This window comes from Notolabrus celidotus, chromosome 20 (genome assembly GCF_009762535.1).
Source record: "Notolabrus celidotus isolate fNotCel1 chromosome 20, fNotCel1.pri, whole genome shotgun sequence".
Lineage (NCBI taxonomy): Eukaryota > Metazoa > Chordata > Actinopteri > Labriformes > Labridae > Notolabrus > Notolabrus celidotus.
Genome location: NC_048291.1, coordinates 5,732,672 through 5,745,867, shown reverse-complemented (window position 1 = coordinate 5,745,867; position 13,196 = coordinate 5,732,672). Strand labels below are relative to the sequence as shown.

General features: G+C 38.1%; 1 protein-coding gene and 1 long non-coding RNA gene across 3 annotated transcripts; both read left to right on the top strand.

The window, feature by feature from the left end:
- Nucleotides 1-868: 868 nt before the first annotated feature.
- On the top strand, nucleotides 869-4,592 carry LOC117832700. 2 transcript variants are annotated; one of them, XR_004635237.1, is made up of 4 exons: nucleotides 869-949; nucleotides 4,191-4,239; nucleotides 4,335-4,371; nucleotides 4,540-4,590. It is a non-coding gene; the product is annotated as an uncharacterized LOC117832700 (long non-coding RNA). The 2 variants fall into 2 exon arrangements; XR_004635238.1 differs by lacking the exon at nucleotides 4,191-4,239 and having other exon boundaries at nucleotides 4,540-4,592.
- A 31-nt stretch (nucleotides 4,593-4,623) lies between these two features.
- On the top strand, nucleotides 4,624-10,314 carry ifnphi1 (interferon phi 1). The gene is made up of 6 exons (XM_034711935.1): nucleotides 4,624-4,641; nucleotides 6,917-7,109; nucleotides 8,974-9,048; nucleotides 9,186-9,338; nucleotides 9,960-10,037; nucleotides 10,137-10,314. Exons 2-6 carry the CDS (start codon nucleotides 6,987-6,989, stop codon nucleotides 10,275-10,277), a joined length of 570 nt encoding a protein of 189 aa, XP_034567826.1. The 5' UTR covers nucleotides 4,624-4,641; nucleotides 6,917-6,986; the 3' UTR covers nucleotides 10,278-10,314.
- The last annotated feature ends 2,882 nt before the right edge of the window (nucleotides 10,315-13,196 follow it).

Here is a 13,196-nt window from a genome sequence, read left to right as displayed (position 1 = left end):
GAGAACTTTGACTTAAATACCTTTTAAACTACACAAATACAAACTTCCTATGCAAAAATATGGCTTTATACAAACATTTATGAATACTATAACTGTCTGAACTAGTGCTGGGGGGTTGTACTCACTTTTTTTCTTCTTTTTTTAAATATTTGTTCCTCTCCAAACCCCTGGAATGCAACCATCCTTTGTGTTTTTATCAGTTTTAATTAGGTCCATTAAAAAACGCCGATGCACACTTTTGGGCCGGCCGGGGCTGTCATAATTTAACCAAAAAGTACATTGTAACAGCTACTGTTTTTTAAATGTGTTCAGTGCAGATGTTCCTAATTCCTACAGTGTTGACATTCAGTGAAGGCTTCAGTGAGTGGCGCCCAGTGCAGCAGGAGTGAGGGGCTGAGGTGTGTGAGTGAGAGTGTGTGAGCTTGAAGGACGAGAGACAGCGCAGGAGAAGTTGTTAGTTCTTTCATTTAATCATTTTCGTGTTGTTAGTGGGCGTGGTCACGGCCGACAGTGACCAGTTAATAAAGCTCTTGTGTTCACTAATCGGCTCGTCATCATTGCAGCGTCCGGACGGACGTTACAATATTATAAATCCTCTTTATCGACCGCGATGAGCCATTTGTTGATTTATGAAAAAACAATGACATTTCTCAGACTTCCCCGGCCCACCCCTCCCCTCCTGCTTGACCAAGGTTATCAAATTTTGCCATTAGAGCTGACTGGAGTTGGAGAGAAGTGAGTGGAAATGGATAAACAACAAAAGCGCAAGGGGGGGTCGCAGAAAAGCTGCAAGAAACAAAGCTAAAAACAAGTGGACGGCAATATGTGCCAAACTTACTGCTATGTTTGCCATTGCCACCTCAAGTTCGACTGCTGCAGCAGGTGCGGCCCCTGTCCCCCATGGGTGTGCTTTTCATTGGTGTGGACTTCACAGGCATGCTTCACATTTGTAAGTTTACTATACTGTATACTGTTGTTATGTGTTCTTACAAAAAAGGGAGCCTTTTTGCTCCCTTTGAACCGTGCATGTGAGGGAAGAAACACACACCTGTTGTCAGCACTACTGCGTCAGTGTGTTACACAGGCAAGATGGTGCCAGTGTGTTCGGCCAGCCGTCTGCATGCGTCTCGCTACCTCTGTTTTGTATTTGCAACTGTTTTACTCTTTTGTATCTGTTTTCGGGATGTCACCACTCTTCTCGTGTACGATCGCCAAGCTCTGCTTAACATCCGAGCGTCCTTGGGTAATTTAAAACTGTCAAGAGGTGCGTTGGGGGACCAGACTACAAGTGTACTACAAGCCACCTACTCCAGTTTGGAGCTGCAGCTCTTTGAGTTGAATGTCTCTTTTTCCGTGCTGTGCGCGGTAATTTACCGTCCTCCGAAATTTAATAAGGATTTCATGCGAGAGTTTGCGGACTTTCTTGCGGATGTAATGTTGGCATATGATCATGTTTTAATTTGTGGTGATTTTAATATACATGTATGCTGTGAAACCAAGCCCATGGTAAAATAATTCCTGGATCTGATTAGTTATTTTAATCTCATCCAGTCGGTGTCAGGTCCCACTCACGAAAAGGGGCATACTTTGGACCTCGTCTTGTCGTCTGGCTTAGGTTTGCATATCAATGAAATCTGTGATACATGTATTTCAGACCATCTACCTGTCTTGTTCAGCACTATTGTGCCCTGTTCATTGGCTAAGTCCTGTCCTCCTGTGCGCTACAGCCGAGTAATTAACCGCCATGTTATGTCACAGTTCTCAGCTGTTTTTGAAGGCTCTGTGTTTTATAATATGGACGGTTCTGATGCTCTCTGTGCTGATGAGATTGTGAATCTCTTTAACACAACCTGCACAAGCACTTTGGACTCTGTGGCTCCACTGAGGATGAGACGCACTAAGGCATCTTCGGAGCCCTGGCTTAATGACTCCACTCGTGCCCTCAGGCGTGCATGCCGGCAAGCTGAGAGGAAGTGGAAGATGGACAGGCTCCAAGTGTCATATGAAATCCTTAAACGTTGTCTTTGTGATTACCAGAAAGCAGTTAAATCTGCAAAAACTAATTTTATTTCAAACATGGTTTCAAATAACTGTCATAGGCCCCAGGTTCTTTTTAGTGTCTTTAACTCTCTTTTAAACCCATGTGATTCAGCTCCTGTCACACCTTCTGTGGTCCTATGCAACAACTTCCATCAATTCTTTGTTGAAAAAATTGCTGTCTTAAGATCATCCCTAGACACACCCACTGATCCAGACCCCTCTATCCCTCTTATGTGCTCAGCTGTCTTGGACCAGTTTGAGCCCATATCACTCTCCTCCTTATCAGAGGTGGTTCACCATCTGCGGCCTACATGCTCCCTCTCAGATAGCACCCCCTCTCGTCTTCTTAAGGAAGTATTTGACACCCTTGGACCATGTATTTTGTCTCTGATGAATACGTGTCTTGCCTCAGGCTGCTTCCCGGCTGCCTTTAAACATGCTGTAGTGCAGCCCCTGATAAAAAACAAAAATCTTGATCCCTCTGCTCTTACAAACTTCAGGCCCATTTCTAAACTCCCCTTTTTATCTAAAGTCCTGGAGAAAGTGGTTTTTACCCAGCTGCAGACTTTTTTAGCAGATCATGACATTTATGAAAAGTTTCAGTCTGGTTTTAAAGCACGTCACAGCACAGAAACTGCACTTTTAAGAGTTTTTAATGATGTGATTTTAACTGTTGACTCGGGTGACTCTGTCATTTTGGTACTTTTGGACCTATCTGCTAGTTTGACACTGTTGACCACACAATTCTCCTGTCACGCCTTGATAGTTGTGGAATTAAGGGTTTAGCACTCAGTTGGTTTCAATCGTACCTGACAGACAGAAGTTTCTCTGTCCATTTGGGAGATTTTTCCTCTGGGAGAGCCCCTCTTACTTGTGGTGTTCCTCAGGGGTCTGTTTTGGGCCCTATCCTGTTCTCATTGTATATGCTGCCCCTGGGATCTATTTTCCAGAAATATGGCATCTCATTTCATTGTTATGCTGATGATGTGCAAATTTATATGCCGTTCAGCTTAAAGAGGAATGGATCCCTGCAGTCCTTATTCAACTATTTGAAAGAGGTAAAGTTATGGCTGAGCCTAAAAATTCTGCACCTTAACGAGGAAAAGACTGAGGTCATTGTATTTGGACAGCCCCAACAGTTCGATGGGAGCACTCTCGGCCCTCTCGCAGCAAATGTTCACTCCTCTGTAAAGAGCCTTGGAGTTCATTTTGATAGTGCCTTCAAATTTAGGAAACAAATCTCTTCTGTGGTTCAGTCCAGCTTCTTCCAGCTGAGACTCATAGCGAAGGTGAAGGCATATCTCCCTCCTAAGGATCTAGAGAGAGTTGTACATGCCTTTATTACGGCTAGGCTTGATTATTGTAATTCTATGTCGGCTTAGACATGGCGTCTATTCAGCGCCTGCAGCTTGTACAGAATGCGGCAGCTCGCCTCCTGACTGGCAGGAAAAAGAGGGAGCACATCACACCTGTGCTGCGTGCTCTCCACTGGCTCCCAGTCCGCCACAGGATTGATTTTAAAGTTGCACTTTTAACATACAAGGCCCTAAATGGATTGGCACCATCATACTTGGCTGATCTTCTCCATGCTCACAACCCAACCCGAGCACTGAGGTCAACAAACCAGCTGCTCCTGGATGTGCCTAAAAGTCGCCTTAAAACCCGGGGAGACCGAGCCTTTGCAGCAGCGGCCCCCAAGCTCTGGAATGGCTTGCCACTCCAATTAAGATCGGCCCCAACTGTTGAATGTTTTAAATCTTTGTTGAAGACCCATCTCTTCTCTTTGGCCTTCTACTCGTGAAGAGGACATTAATATCCTGTTATGTTGTGTTGTTTATTGTTGTCTTCATGTAATTTTTACTTTTTACCTTGTAAAGCACTTTGGCCAACACTGGTTGTTTTAAATGTGCTATATAAATAAAGTTGACTTGACTTGACTTGACTTGACTTGACTTGACTTGACTTGACTTACTGACATCCACCTGGATGGTCCTAAAGCCTACTACTTTTACAGAGTGACTGTAATGAATGCAACCATCTATTATTGCATTATTTTAAAGACACCCATGCTGTCAATGTGAATGTTTTGAAATAGTCTCATCCTCACTCTTGACCCACTTGTCCTCTCTTTCTCTCCCTGTGGAATGAAGGTTTGCCTTTCCCTGATGTGGAGTTTACATGTGTTCTTTTTCTTTCATTGTGAGTTTACTAAATAGCTCTTATTTTCATTACAGAAGAGAGTATCAGATTAATCTAGCATATCTGACCTCACCTCTGCTGTCTGTCTCCCTCAGAGCACCAAGGTCCATGCAGCCTTCTGTCTCAGCATATGTAAGTACAAAATAAGCTGTTATCTCTCTGTTCACCTAAACATTGTTTAAACTGTACCTCAGCTGATCCCTGCTCTCTTTCTTTCCTTTGTCTGCCTGTCTCTGCATCTCTCTCTCTCTCTCTCTCTCTCTCTCTCTCTCCTTCTCTCTCTCCTTTTCATACTTTAAGGTGCCACTTTGATGAGGAGCTCTTTATTTTACAGGGATATATGGTCTTACTGTCAAGATGGAAATTATGACACTGTGTCCATCTCCCAAGATGAAAGTCTCTGTGGGTAGTGAAAGAGCGTATCCATTTTTTAACATGGTTACTCTCTTCCATGTAGGCTGCTGCGCTTTATTTACATTTTTGAAACAACACAATGTGCACATATATCCTCTGGTATGGCGTGTGCTTTCGCATATTGTATAAATAATCATGGTGGGCCGCAATGGCCAAAAATGCCAGGGCAATTTTTTGGTCCCAGTCCAGCCCTGGGGTCGGGACTAAAGACTGTATAAAATATGGATGTAGTATCCGTGACGTCACCCATCTGTTCCTGAGAGCTGTTTGGAAGCAAATCGACGGCAGCAGCCATATTGGAAATGCGGAACTCAACCAGGCAGAGTGTGACGTAGTGTTAGCCTCCTAGCCAATAGCTATGTGTTCTCGACCGGGAGTCACGTCAGTCATGTCCTTATATGGGCAAAACTTGTAATCTTAATATCTTCTGAACCGTCACGTTAGAAAAAAAATTCACCCCCCGTACAGTGTGTGCCATTAGAGAGATTAGCTTCATAGGGCCAAGCCGTTTTTTGATCGTTTGAGACCGGTCTCAAAAGATGAAGCCAATGCGGAAGTGCTATAAACTGCAATACATTGAGAATCCCCTTGAGGCTGGCTGCAGAAACACCAGAAACCATATAGAAATGAATGGGAAAAAGACGATCTTTGCAGCATTAATAAACATGTTTACAGCCTGGTTCAAAAAACGGCTTAGCCCTATGAAGCTAATCTCTCTAATGGCACACACTGTACGGGGGGTGAAATTTTTTCTAACGTGACGGTTCAGAAGATATTAAGATTACGAGTTTTGCCCAAATAAGGATATGACTGACGTGACTCCCGGTCGGAACACATAGCTATTGGCTAGGAGGCTGAAACTACGTCACACTCTGCCTGGTTGAGTTCCGCATTTCCAATATGGCTGCTGCCGTCGATTTGCTTCCAAACAGCTCTCAGGAACAGATGGGTGACGTCACTGAAACTACGTCCATATTTTATACAGTCTATGGTCGGGACCAAGCGGCAACTTCAGGTCTAAAAATATGAGTCCAATGCGGAAGTGCTAAAAACTGCAGTTCATCCAGATTTTATTTCATTCTATTTTAATTGATCCTCATTTTATTTTATTTTATCTTATTCCATCTTCTATTTATATCTAACTTTCTTACATACTGTTTATAAGAGCTCTGTAATGCCCGAATTTAAATAAAGTATTCATGATGATGATTATGATGATAAAGATTTTTCAAGCATCTTTTATAACATTTTAAAGACAAACAGTTTTATTGTCTTCCCTTTGAAAATTGGTAAAAAAATAAAAAAATCTCAAGATCAATAATATCAGAAGTTCAGCAGGGATGACAGCACACGACCTTGCATCATATGTGGCTGTTTCCTTGTCGACCAGAGAGTGAAATCGATTATACAGAAAGAGAAAACGACGATGATGTCATCTGTCATAAAGCATATAAACCATTGCCTTCAAAATAAAATGATAACATTTTTAATCTACCACTGAGCACATGGCTTGTAATGCCAGTTCACTGATATCCTAAAAAAACACTCTGACATGTGTTAAAAAAGCAGAAAATGTAAAGCTCGACTCTTATTTTGTTTGTTATTCTCTTAAAAGACGACATGAGGCCGCCTTTATTTTGAAGGCTTGCATGTGAGAGAAACATCTTCCTGTTGGTAACGTCCGGAAAACGAAAGCGGAGGGACTACCACATTGAAAAATGTTTTCCCCACATAAAAAAAAGCTTGAATAAAAGTTTAACTGACTTATTTTTAACTCTTTCTTTGGTATTATTATTATTATTATGAATTTATGAATCATTTTCCAATCTGACGTCCTAATTTAAACCACATTTTAAACATTCTACATCATTTAAGAGATAATTCTGCTGTTTTTACACAAAACACTTTTAAAATTGAACCAACATCTTTTGGCATCAATTAATAAAATAAATCAATAACAAAAACATATCTAGTATTCCATCCTGACAGTTTTGCAATACACACCTAATACATTTTTTGAACAGTTTTACAGCTTAATTTTACTACTTTAGATTTATTCAAACAACAAAAAAAAAAAATCAAAAATCGAATATAAATGATCAATAATATTATGATTTCAACATAATAACTTTTATATGCATTTTGTGTGTCTGTGTGTAAGTGTAGGCGTGTATGTGCATGTGTGTATGTGGAAAGGGAGAGTAGAAACACACTGGGACTTTTCGCCTTTCACTCCATCTGTTTTCTCTTTCCTGTCTGGAAGTTAAATCCTCAACACAGATCAGAAGCATGTTCACACACAGTTCACTCTGCAACCCACCATTATCATCATCATGTCAAGTTGGAGAGTCTTATTCCTCGTCCTCTGCAGCGTCCTGACCCCTGCACTCTGCTGCAATTGGATTAAACATTTTGGTCATCTAAATGGAGAATCTCTGAAGCTCATCAAAGACATGGTAAGTCCAACAGAACCACTCTAGAGGGCCTAGGTAAGACTTAAGGAGTCTTTGTGGGGGGTTAAAAGTGTCTATCTGAGTACCTGGAGGGAGGTAGAGAGATTGACATGTATAACTTTTTATTGTATGTTAAAGGGCTTTTTTATGGCTTGATGTAAACCTATTGAAAGGACTTTGGATGTTGGATCAACGTGCTTTAAAAATGAATACATTGGTTTCTTTTAGTCATTTTAAATCATTAGTTTTAAACTTTTTAACCTCTGATTGCACCTGTTTTAACTGTCTTTGTGTTAACATTACTAATTACTAATTTCTAATAGCAACAGGTCACATAAAGCACCTATACGTCTGATCCTTTTTTTAAAAATTGCCTTTTTTTAGTATTTTGACTATTCTTCATAATATTCAGACTTTTTTCTCCAAATTCGGACTTTCAGAAACAAATTCAGACATTTTTCCAGAATATTGAGTTTATCTTAAAATTTGAATATTTGTGTTTAAAGTCAGTATTCTTAATTTAATCTCAGTATTCAGGTTCAATCAGGTACAATCCTGAGAAAATAAAAGATTAAAACTTGAAATTCAAACTTGAAATTTTGAGGAAAAAAACTCAGTGTAATACATATTCAATGCGCTATTAATTATTTAATTTTACTGAACAAAATAATATTTGAAGAGGTGAAAATCAGAGCTCTGAGAAAAAGTTTGAATTCTGATCTTAAAAGCAACATTTTCCTAAGAGAGAAGTCAGAGAAAGAAAGTCAGATTTGTGGGTAAAAAGTAATAATCCTGACTTTTCTTAGTACTGTGACTTTTTTCTGAGATTTCTTAAACAGAAGTCAGAATTAAAAAAAAACAAACAAACATAGGTTAGACCTCAAAATAAGCCTTTTAGTGGCACTACTGCTCTTCCACAGAAAACAGATTACATACGTTATTCTTAAAAAACACATTTATAAAAAAAGAGAATATTGTCACATGTTGGAATATATTGAAAACATTATAAATCAAAAGAAACTATGAAATCAGTTTTTTTTCTTGCATATGAAAATACATTGAATACACTTATTATGTTCATATACTGTATTCATGAAATAATACTTATATTTACAAAGCTAGATGTGTTTTTAGTATAAAATTATACAAACAATCTACATCTATGTATAAATTCAATTAGATCCTCACTAAGATTTGATCTTCGTTCCTGTACATACATTCAGAAGTTTTTGTTTTCAAACTTTTATCAAATGTTATCAGGTAAGAAAAAGGACATTTGGTAAATAGAGGTTTCTTAGTTTTCTTATAAGGAGACAGTTGGAGATTTTTTTTTTACTTTACAGTGTTATCTTTTAAATCTCTTCTTAAGACCCATTTTTACAGACTTGCTTTTATGTGGCTTCATCCTTTTAACCGCTCTTTATTTTTTATTTATTATCATTTTTAGTTTTTATCCAACTAATTAATTGTTTAGAATTTATTTGGATTATTCATTGTTCTTTATTTATTTTTCATTTATTATTTTAATGTTCTAAAATTGATCCTTTTCAATTTTCCGCATTCTCTGATGTGATGTCATCTTCTTCTTAAAACCTTTTTATTTTATTGTCCTTTAATGCTTTAATGACTTATCTATTATAAGTTTACTCATTTATTTAAAAAAAAATCATCTTCAACAATGATTTATTGGTTTACTGCCTCACCACTTTCTTCTGTTTAATTTGTCTTTAAAATCATTTGCTGTATTTTGTTTTTGCATTGTTAGAATTCTTACACTCCTCTCAACATTTGTTTTTAAATGTGCCATAAAAATAAAGTTATTTTTATTATATAAAGTTTTTAATGTTATCATATCTTTATGTTTCAGGGCGGTCCGCTGACTGAAGAGCAGAGTCCAGTTCCCTTTCCATACAGACTCTACACACGTATACAGAAAGAGGAGGTAATCAATCAATCCTTTTATCTGGCATTATTCCAACCATCTATGCTGTGGTGGTTCATTTGAGCAGTAACGTCTGACATAAGCTCTGTGAGCCAATCAGAAAGCATGAATTCACACCTTTGTTTCTCTCTCTCCAGGTGCAGTCTCAGCTGGTTTTCATCAGAGACAGTCTGAAGATGATTTCTGACCTCTACAGCCATGACAACCTCACCCCAGTGACCTGGGATAAGGTCAAGCTGGAGCACTTTCTCAGCAGCATCCACAGACAGACCGTGGAACTCAACCGCTGTGTGAGTACACAGACACTTCCAATCCAATGCAATCCACTTTATTTATATATATATAGCACATTTAAAAATAAAAAAAAAATCAAGTTTAGCAAAGTGCTGCACAGTGAGGTCAAATAAAATAACATCAAACGCTGTCAGAAAATAAAATAGAATAAGATCAAATAATAATAATAAAATACTTAAAAAAATAGTTTAAAAAAACACAAAAAAGTAAAACAAATTATAAAAAATTAATTAATTAAAAACACTGAGAACAGACTGAGACAGAGACCACACAACTCTCATGTTGTGTTAAAAGCCAAGGAGTAAAAATAAGTGTCCACACTTCCACTCATCATACCTCCAGCACTTTCATTCAGCGCACCCTCACACTAAGTTTCAACTCCTTTTGATGTCGACCATCAACTCATTTCACTTTAACATCTACACTTCAAATATATCAAGTCTACTATCTCAACTTCTTACAATGTGAACAATTTAGCAACTGTAGCTGCATACACTTGAACTTCTTTCAGCAGCTTTACCTCAACAAATGCTTTAACTGACCTCATCCCTCATGCATTTACTTTTACACCTTCTCTTTTTAACGATGTACTGTGTTTTTTCTTTTTTTGTCCTCAGGTGCCACCTAGCAAGCGAGTAAACCGGAAACTGAGAAATTACTACAGGAGACTGACCAGATGTACTCTGGACCGCACTGTAAGTACACGTACTGTTCTAGCTCTGACTGTATCTGTGTGTGTGTGTGTGTGTGTTCAGGGTTAAGTAGACGTACTGACTGTAGTTCTTTGTGTTCAGTGTTGCAGTGCTGCATCATGGGAGCTGATCAGGAAGGAAACTAAACAGCACCTGGGTCACCTGGATCTGCTAATGAACCCCATCAAAGCCAATGATGCTGCCAGCAGGGGGCGCTCTACACCATCTCAACCGATAAACTGACTCGTCTCATCAAATACCTTTTATTGATTTCAGATTTTATTGTTTTAGATGTTATTGTATCTATTTATTTATATTTATTTATGTTTATATTTATATTTAAAAACAAAGTGACCTATGTATGTGAAGACTCTTAAGTCTGACTTTTAAAACTTTTTTTACATTTTTGATAACTGACAAAAAGTATTTCATTCACCTCTGTATCATGTGTACTTTTAATGAAACACTCAGAAAAATATGCTCAATGTTGCTTGAGCTTTGGTCTGCTCTGTATTTAAGGATCTAATGATGTTTTACAAAACATAAAAAAGCTACAAGCCATGGAACAGACTTTTATTCAAAGGCTCATGAATTGATTTGTCATTTGAAGGTACAATAATGATGTTAAAAATTGCTTTTATTCCTTTATTTGTTTTATTGTGTCTCTGTGAGAGACAGACTACTGGTTTTAGATGTTATCTTATTTATTTATTTCTATTTATTATGTTTCTATTTATGAACAAAGTGCCTTTTATACTATGTGTTATTTATGTCAGACATTTTTTTTATGCAAAGAATATCTGATTCTTTTACTTGAACATTTTTTATAACTGTCAAAAAAATAAAGATATTTCATTCACCTCTGTTTTCTGATTATTTGATGTGAAACACTCAGTAAAATGTGCTCAAGGTTGCTTCAGCTTTGGTCTGCTCTGTATTTTAAAGGGGACATATCACGCTTTTTTCATCAATATATATTGGTCTAAGAGGTCCCCAAAACATGTCTTTAAAGTTTATGCTCAAAAAAACACTTTGAAATCAGATTTTGGCATGCCTGAAAAGTCCTCTTCTTCATTCCTCCTCAGAACACTCTGTTTTCCCTCTGACCACGCCCCCTCCGGAAGTGGATGTGCCTCGGCTCTCCAGCACGTTGATCTAATGTTTACATGTTGGCTGAATATACACGGCTGCTCACAGATCGCGTTACTTCAACCCTCTGAATCTGATCCTGACGGAGAGGCGCCTGTAGCAGGACCTTTCTGAAGGATTGGTCACAGATTTAGTGTTTCTTGTTGTTTTATTTATCAGTATGTAGACGTGTGACTTGGTACACAGCTACGAACATGTAGCTATGTGGCTATGCTAACTAGCGCTAGCACTTATCCATGATAAATAAAAATCATCCACTAGATCTTCAAATCTGCAGATGTGGGGAGTAAAACCGACCTCTGCCAGAAAGGCAGCGGGACCTTTTATGAAGGATTGGTCACAGATTTAGTGTTTCTTGTTGTTTTATTTGTCAGTATGTCGACGTGTGTCTTGGTACACAGCTACAGCTACGACATGTAGCTATGTAGCTATGCTAACTAGCGCTAGCACTTATCCATGATAAATAAAAATCATCCACTAGATCTTCAAATCTGCAGACGTGGGGAGTAAAACCGACCTTTGTGTTTATTAAGACAGCCTACAACTAGCATGCCTCCCTCCTAAGCTCCGTGTTAGCACACATTTGTGCAGGTAATGAAAAACGGGGGAGGGATTCCGTATTATTTTATACAGTCTATGGGCTGAACAAGCTCCGAGCTCTGACTCCGTGACAGACTGGATATTTTTGTTACGTAACAAAAACACGGAAGTCTGAAACGGCTCGTTTCACACACATTTACAGAAAGGTGGAGAAATCAAAACAGGGGCAGAATGGATTTTTTTCATTCTCGGGGGGTTTGTAGACATGCCAGGGACACATATTTCAGGTAAAGAACCATTAAAAAGTCAATTTTGCATGATATGTCACCTTTAAGATCTATTGTTTGTTTTGGAACATAAACTTAGACACACAAAAAAGTTATAAGTCATGGAACAAACTACTATTCAAAGATTCACTCATTGATTTGATTTGATTGATTTAAGCTTTTATTAATTTATTTGTTTTTATTTTGTCTCTGTAAGATACCAACTACTGGTTTTAGATGTTATCTAATTTATTCATTTAATTATATTTATTATGTTTCTATTTATAAACAAAATTAATTTTATACTATGTCTTATTTATGTCAGTGTGAGTCAGATTAAAACAAAACTATTTGACATTTACAATCAAATGGTTGGAAGAAGTCCTGTGTGAGCTCAAACTAAGAACATATTGTCTGTTCAAAAAAATATATCAGCCAGAGCTTTATGTCACTCTTAACCTAACCAGAGCTCAGAGGTCTGTCTGTGCTCAGCTGAGATGTGGTATCCTTCCTCTGGCATTAGAAACAGGTCGCTTCCACTCTGTTCCAGAGGAGGAGAGAGAGTGTTCCTTGTGTGATCTGGAGGATGTTGAACATGAAATACACTTTTTATCCTACTGTCCATCATATCATACTCTCAGGTGCCTCACTGTCAAATGTCTGAAGTGTACCACTGTGCTTTTTAATTACTTGAGGTCATTGCTGGACATGTGCAGTATTGTAACTGCTCTCTTTTTCTTCTTATGTTGTTGCTCCTATTTTGCTCTGTTTTTTGTAATGTCTTGTAAGTCCATAAGGGCTGGGCACCTTGAATAATAACACGATGAATAATAAATAAACTAAACTAAACTAAAAAAAACATGTCAGACAATTTTTCATACGAAGACTATCTGATTTTTGACTTGAAAATTTTGATGACTGACAAAAAAAAATACAGACATTTCACTCACCTCTGTTTTCTGAGTACTTGATGTGAGACACTCAGAAAAATATGCCCAATGTTGCTTGAGCTGTTTGTTTTAGAAATTATACTTAGACTTAGGGAATGGAAAATGGTGGATCTCCCTCCATCTAGCCTATGGTTTACCCAATTAAGTGTGGTTGGAGCCTACGAAGAACTTACCTACAGGATGATAAACCGACTAGATCTATACAGGGCCAAATGGGGGAGATACATTGATCTCATCACGGGACCATATAACTTAAT